General features: G+C 58.6%; 1 protein-coding gene across 1 annotated transcript; it reads right to left on the bottom strand.

The window, feature by feature from the left end:
• Nucleotides 1–1,857: 1,857 nt before the first annotated feature.
• Nucleotides 1,858–4,302, bottom strand: EGR3 (early growth response 3). The gene is made up of 2 exons (XM_036751756.1): nt 4,149–4,302; nt 1,858–2,864 (listed from the first exon to the last, which is right to left on the bottom strand). Exons 1-2 carry the CDS (start codon nt 4,300–4,302, stop codon nt 1,858–1,860), a joined length of 1,161 nt encoding a protein of 386 aa, XP_036607651.1.
• Between the last annotated feature and the right edge of the window lie 2,832 nt (nt 4,303–7,134).

The following is a 7,134-nucleotide window of genomic DNA, read 5'->3' as shown; positions in this document are numbered from 1 at the left end:
TTATTTTATCCACCACCAAAAAGGTGCTTTTTTTTCTTCTTAAAGAAAAAAAGAGAGGTGGGAAATGCATAAAGTGACTTTAAAAGCAGACCCACACCGTAAACTCCAGACCTATACACCCTCTCTCAGCAGCTTCCTAACCACAGGAGAAATAAATCTAATAGGTACATTCAATCAGACCTGTGCTGAAAGCTGCTGGGGAGAGCAACTTCCCCTCTATTTCCACTTCAAATGAGCCACCATAACACATTCAGAGCTGCTTTGGGGTTGGGTTCGGGGGTCAAGTTAGGGCAAGAAGAAAGAGTTGTAGGAGGGGGAGAATAGAGAGGTTAAGGTTTGGGTATGGGAAGATCATCCAGCAATAGAGGTCAATGCAAAAATCCCCATCTTCCTTTGAGGAAAGTTTGGATATAAACACACACATATACATACTAGTTATGTATATATATTATATATATGTATATATAATCTCCTCCACAGTTAGCATTTCTTCCAAAAATAAAACATTTAAAGCTGTATATTTAAAGATTATCCACGTGCACTGCACCAGATAACCAAGTACCGTAGTGATATTATCCGGCTAAGGGAATACTCTGTGTGTGTTTTCACACATACACACATATATTTAAGTTCAATTTGTTGTACCATTTTTTTGTGTGTGATGACTAGGACAAAAAAAAGGGCCATCTCTCTTCCGTGAGGAGAGGTGGAATATGTGACTTTTCACTGTATGTGAGAAACAAAAATACAGGCGCACTCGGGGCAGGGAGAAGGGGGCTGGTTGCTAGGCCAGCTAAAGTTGGAAGTTGGGTGGGCCTTGCTCTTTCTGGAGAAGGGTGGTTAGAGAGGGAGAGAGTGGGGGTGGGGTGGGAAACTGGTGAGAGGGCTGAAGAAAAGAAGGAAGGGGAGCTGAAATGATGAAAAGTCAGTTTCCTAAAAAAAAAAAAAAAGGGTAAAGGGAGGAGGGAAAAATACGTGGAAAGAATGAAAAGAAGAAAGAAAAAAAGCAGGCTCAGTCATGGCCGCCCCCTTCTCCAGGCAGGTGAGAGTAAGCGCCCTGAGGGCCGTGGAGGGAAGAGGTGAAGGACCAAAGTAGACCCCCAAGGCGGCATCCGAGGCATTTCTCTAAGAAAGATTTCTCATCAGACCGAAGAAAGCCCACCTCGTCCCGCCCCGCGGGCCGACCCCCAATGACAGCTATTTGCTCTTGTTCTCCTCCAAGAAGCCTGGGGACTGGGTGTGGGAAGGGGAGCTTTTTCGAGGGGAGGGTGGTGAAACAGCCCAGTTGAGAGCTCAGCCACAAACATACATACATAACACACACACACATACACACACACACACACACACATACACACATACACGCGCACGCAGGCGCGCACACGGCGGGCAGAAAGCACTGCGCTTTGGTGCGCTCCTCATCTCCCCCCCTCCCACCCCCGTCTCCAAGATGGGGGGCGGGGGAGGTGGAGACGAAGGGCGGTGGGGTGTGCAAGGGTCGGCCTAAGCTCCTCACCCCACCCACAAGTCTTCGTAAGGTCCCTGGTGAGTCCCACCTGCCCCCTGTGGATCAAGGCGATCCGAGTTGAACAAAGCGGGCTAGACGCCACCTTTCCACACCCCCCTACCAGTGAAGGGCGGCGGCGAGGGGGAGGGTTCCCCCATCTGGACCCCGACTCCTAGGCTAGTGCCGAGGGGGTGGGTAGGAAGCATCATAGGGGAGTTGGGGGCCGTGCGTCCAGGGAGAGGCCAGGGCGCGGCCCCTGCGCCTCCGCGGCGGGGTGCCCCATTACTTTCAAGGCAGCAACGGGGAGGCACTGGAGGGGAAAAGTGGGGTCTGGAGCCGGAGCCAGGTCCTCAGGCGCAGGTGGTGACGACGGGAGCCAGAGATACGGGGGGCGCCGAGGAGGCAGAGGCCGTTCCCCCCTTCTCTGCCTTCTTCTCCTTCTGTTTGAGGTGGATTTTGGCGTGGCGCTTGCGCTCGTCGCTGCGCGCGAACTTGCGCCCGCAGAACTCGCAGGCGAAGGGCTTCTCGCCCGTGTGAGTGCGGATGTGGGTGGTGAGGTGGTCGCTGCGGCTGAAACTGCGCATGCAGATCCGACACTGGAAGGGCTTGTGGCCGGTGTGGATACGCAGGTGCCGGGTCAGCTCGTCTGAGCGGCTGAAGCGCCGGTCGCAGCCCTCGGCCGGACACGCGTGGGGTCGTTCGTGGAGCGGGGTCTTGCTGGGTCGGTTGGGGTACTTGCGGGGCCGGATGGGCTTGAGAGTGAGCGGCGGCTGGGGCAAGCTGCCGAAGCCGGGGTGGATCTGTTTGTCCTTGAAAGCCTTGATGGTCTCCAGGGGGGTGATGGGGGGCGGGTTGACCCGGATGGGATCCATGCTCTGGAAGGGCTTGTGCTCCGTGACGGATCCCATCTCATTGGGGTGATGGTACAGGTTGTAGTCGGGGATCATGGGGAAGAGGTTACTGTCCAAACCGGGCTTGGCCGACTGGTAATCCTGGGGAGAATAGGCGAGCCCGGGGTTGCCCTGAGGGTCATGGAAAGACACGGGCTCAGAATAGAGGTCGCTGCAGTTGGAGTAAGGGGGCAACGCCGGGTACATGGGTTCCACCTCGCCCTGCGGCTGCACCATGCTGGCGGTAGAGGTCTGTGTACTGAGCGCCCCGGAGGCCGGGGGCACCCCTAGGATGCCGGCGCTCATGAGGCTGATGATGTTGTCCTGACACCAGTTGGAGGGGGAGTCGAAGGCGAACTTCCCCAAGTAGGTCACCGTCTTGTTGCCCGGAGCGGGCTGGAAGGAGCCGGAGTAAGAGAGTTCCTGGTTGGGCTTCTCGTTCGCCAGACCGATGTCCATCACATTCTCTGTGGAGAGGGGGGAGGGAGAGAGGGGAGGGGTGAGTGAACCCGAGCGCCAGCGCCGCGCGAAGCGGGCCCAGGGGCCCAGACCCGTGCCCAGGTGCCGAGCGAGGGTGGGGTGCCAAGGAGAGCGAGCGAGCTAATGGGGCAAGAAGCAACGCGCGCCCTGGCGCGAACCGGGCGGTGCCGATCTACCGGGCGCAACCTGGGATACAGCAAAATACGTACTATGGCTCGGGGTGTGGAGTATATGCAACACACACACATACACACACGCACACACACGCGTATAACACACTCGCGCGCACACTCGCGCATAACGCGCACACACATGCAGGTTTATTGTTTCCCCCGAGGAGGGGCAGGCAGGTAGCTAGCTGTAGCTACAGGTAGATTCGGAAGCGGAGCGCAGTGGTCTCTCTCCCTCAACCCCAACAAACTCAGTCGATTCTCTCAAACCCTTAACCCTGCGAGACCCCTCCCTTATGCCCTAGGATCGGTGGGAAAGAGGCAAGCAGCGACCCCCAGTACTATCGGATGCTTTGTCCCTAAAGCAAAGAGGGGGACATCGTGGGCATAGAGGGACGCTGAGTGCCGAGAGCTAGCTCCCCTTACTGTTCCTTCTCCCCCGCCCCCACTCCTCCTTGGGGCCTGGAGAGGCTCCGGGCTCTCAGTGGAGGGGGTGGGGTGGGAAACGAGAACGAGCCGGGGAGAAAGGAAGAGGGCAACTTGGCCAGCATTTCTCCTCCGGGAGGAGTCATCCCTCCTCTACCTCCCTCATCCCCTTCAGGGACCCCAGGCACCGGATCGGTCGGTCCCTAACCCCGCCACCCCAACCCCCACCCCGGCCGTACCCACACCCAGTTTCTCTCCGGTAAATGCCCTGGAAAGGCAGCGTCGCAGTGCCTCTCCCTACCGCGGGGACTCATCGCACATGGCTCCATTCCCGGGGGGAGGGCGGAAGGGCCGATCTTATATAGAAAAAGGCAAGACCCCCCTACATGCACCCGTAGAAAGAGGAAGGGGGAGATCGCCACGCCTAGGAAGATCGGGCCACCTGCACGGGGAGAGAGCTCTGGAGCCACTAGCACCTACCTCCCATCAGCGGCTGCACCCACCCGGGATAACCGGAGCCTTTACCGCGGCGTCTCCAAGGGAGCCTCCCCGCAGCCCGGGAGGCGGGAGGGGTGGGTGGGAAAAGCAACTCGCCCCCCGGAAAATTCCCAGCGCGCCCCCCTCCCTCCATCCCTCCCTCCCCTCCTCTCCCCTTCTTCCTTCCTTCCTCCTTACCTGTAGCCATCTGGTTGTAATGAGCAACCGCGTCGCTGCTGCCGGAGAAGAGGTTGAGAGAGCTGGGAATCTCCTCGGGGTACAGATTGTCAGGCAGTTGGTTTAGCAAACTGCTCATGGTCACCGGCAGCTTCTCGGCGAGTTTGCCGGTCATAGCACTCCCGAGCTGCCGCCGCCGCCGCCACCGCCGCCGATCGCTCTTAGCACAGCTCCCCGGGAAGCGGCATCCGAGAGGCGATCCGTGGTGCGGGGGAAAAGCATGCGAGAGGGAAAGTTCGGGGGGGAGGGGGGAGGGAAGGGGGGAGGGGGGCGGGCTGAGGGAGGAGAGCCCTTTTTTGGGGGTGTGGGTGGAAGAGGGGGGAGGGGGGAAAGGGGGTGCAGCCCTCTGTGCGCCCTTGGGCGCTGTGGTGTGAGGCTAGGCGCTGTGTGGGGTGGGGGTGGGGGGCGTGTGCCGTGGGTGGGGGGGCGGGAAGGGGGGCTCTGGCTTGCAGGTGTTGGAGGCTGCCCCTTTACTGATCTCACACACACACACGCGTGCCTGCTTTCCTGGGACCCCCCCACACACTCCACCAGCGCCACCACCGCCACCGCCACCGCCACAGCCGCCGCCGCCGCCAGCACCAGCAGCCACACCGCTTCTTAGCAAGCTCACTGCTGCCCAAATGCTCCCAGCCAGGGAACTCCACCAGCCTATTTATCCGAGCCCCGGGAAAGCTCCGTGACGTAGCTGCCCATATATGGACAGACAAAGCCCAGCCGAAGGGGCGCGACGTCACAATGGAAGCTCCTCACAATGGAACATTAGAAAGCAGGAAGCCGCTGCAGCCAGTGTTGCAGCGCTCGCATCGCTCGCGGTTCTAGTTAGCTGGAAAAAGAAAAGAAAGAAATAAAGAAAGAGAGAATGGAGAGAAGGAGAGAAAGGAGAAAGAGAAGGCGGAGGGCAAAGGAGGGGAAAAGAGAGAAGAGCAGATGAGGGGGAAGGGGAGAAGAAAGGAGAATTGTAGGGGAGAGGAAAGCCAGGCCCATGTTTCATTTCTCATTTTTGTATCTACGTAGTAGTGACTTGCACATAGTAGGTGCTTAATAAGTGTGCTGAATTTAATTGAGTGCAGGGGAGCGGAGTAGAGGGGAAAGTGGGAGGGGGGACTTGAAGAGGGGAGAAGAGAAGAGAAGACAGAAAAGGGGGGGAACAGGAGGGGAGATGGGGAGGGGGAAAGAAGAGGAGGAGGAAGCAGAAGAAAAAGGAGGGGAGAAGAGAAATGAAAAGGGGAAGGGAGAGAGAAGAGAGTATGTCCTTGCAGTTGTCCAAATCTCGGGACAAAGTGCGAAACCTTTTCTTTGGAGAGTTAGGGTTGGGTTTGTAGGATGAGCCCCAAGGAGAGAAGGGGAGGGGAAGGTAAAGCAGAGGGGTGGGGAGACGTAAAGGCGCTTCATATTTGAAAAAGCTGGAGCCACGTGTGTGTGTGTGTGTGTGTGTGTGTGTTGCGGCGCAAGTGCTCCCACAGCGCGGTGTTATTTCAGGTCGGTGCGAGGGAGGGTGGGTTTATTGGGATTGGGGGTCTGTAGGGGGGTAGAGTTTGAGAAATTGCAACCGAGGAAAAAACCCGCAAGTGAACAGGCGTTGATCTCTCTTGTATCCCCCGAAGACTAGCTGTAGCACTCCCCCCGACCCCGCCCATTTGGTCTGTCCTCAGTCTCCCCCAAAGCAACAGAAGGTGACTTGGGATGGGGGAGTCCATTTGCAGCGAGAGAACCCGACAGGTATCTTCCGTCCAGAATTCCTGTAACTTTCCTAATTAGCTATAACCTCAACACTCTCCTCACCTCCTGAGTCCCAACTTATGCACTCCAGGCTCCCTGGGTTACTGGGGGGGGGGGGGGGGAGCTGCGCTCTTTGCTCGGGAATCGGAGAGGCTGCTGGTCTGTGCAAAGTTCGGGGAGGGTGGAAAGGTGAAGTCGGGTTGGAGTCGGGGGGCGGGGCATCAAATTGTCTGTAAGTTATAGATATCGTCTCCGCCGCCCCCCCCCCGCTCCCCCCTAACTGCCTCTAGGTAAATAAAACCAATGACAGCACCTTGCATGGTAGGCAAGGGATGCCTCTGGTGCTGAGGGACCACCATCTGAACTTGTCACCTCCCGAAAACTACAGTCCTCCCTTGACACCTTTGCCCCCCACCTCCACCCCGCAACCAGGTAATCTGTGGGACTGGAGGAGAAGGGAGAATTGCTCCCGGGGCCTTCATCAGCGTGTTTCCGTTGTCGCCCGAAGCCACTCAGCAGTGGGTGGGGGTCGTGGGTGCCAAGTGAAATCTCGAACGGAGGTCTTAGTTACGGCGGGTCTTGGGGGCGGCAGATACCTCCCCGGGGGGGCTGCTCTGCATGAGGTGGGCGTAGGAACCACCCCGGTTTCTTTCCGTGGGAGGATTCCCTCCTCGGAGGTTGTGGGGCTGGGATAGTCCCGTAACCCCCGAGGGCTCAGGGAGACGCTTGGAGAAGGGCACGGATTTCTCCTGGCCGTGGGGGTGGGAAAACGAGAGAATCCCCGGGTCCCCTCTGCGCAGGGCCTGGAGTCGGGGACAAGTGAGTGGGAGGAACTCCCAAGCCTCACATTTGGAGAGGGCGGATGGATGCCAGCAGCCTCTTCCCTCTCATCCCTCCTCCGCTATGGGGACAGACTAGGGTTGGCAGAGCCAGCCCTTCTCTCTCCGTACCATCTACTGTCCTGGGAAGGTGCAGGGATTCCCACCTCCCCCTCCTGCCCACCCCACTCTTCTCGCACCCCTTCTAAAAACAGCAGACTCCCCGAGGCTCCCCCGTCCCCACCCCCGAGGGAGCGGGGCGCAGCGGCCCAGGGCGCAGGCCCGAAAAGGGCCTCGCCGCAGCTCCGTCGCCCCCGGGGGCTGCGCTCTCCCTCTGAGCCTCTGGCCGTGGGCGTGCGAGGTGTGTAAGTGTGTGTGTGTGTGTGTGTTTGCGCGGCGCGCGTGGG

This window comes from Trichosurus vulpecula, chromosome 3 (genome assembly GCF_011100635.1).
Source record: "Trichosurus vulpecula isolate mTriVul1 chromosome 3, mTriVul1.pri, whole genome shotgun sequence".
Classification (NCBI taxonomy): domain Eukaryota; kingdom Metazoa; phylum Chordata; class Mammalia; order Diprotodontia; family Phalangeridae; genus Trichosurus; species Trichosurus vulpecula.
This window is presented reverse-complemented; position numbering and strand designations above follow the sequence as displayed.

Bases quoted from the DNA above. Each gene is read 5' to 3' on its own strand.
- EGR3 (XM_036751756.1), bottom strand. From the start codon at position 4,302: ATGACCGGCAAACTCGCCGAGAAGCTGCCGGTGACCATGAGCAGTTTG. The intron at 2,865-4,148 runs GTAAGGAGGAAG...CCCTCTCCACAG, and splicing joins TTACAACCAGATGGCTACAG to AGAATGTGATGGACATCGGT.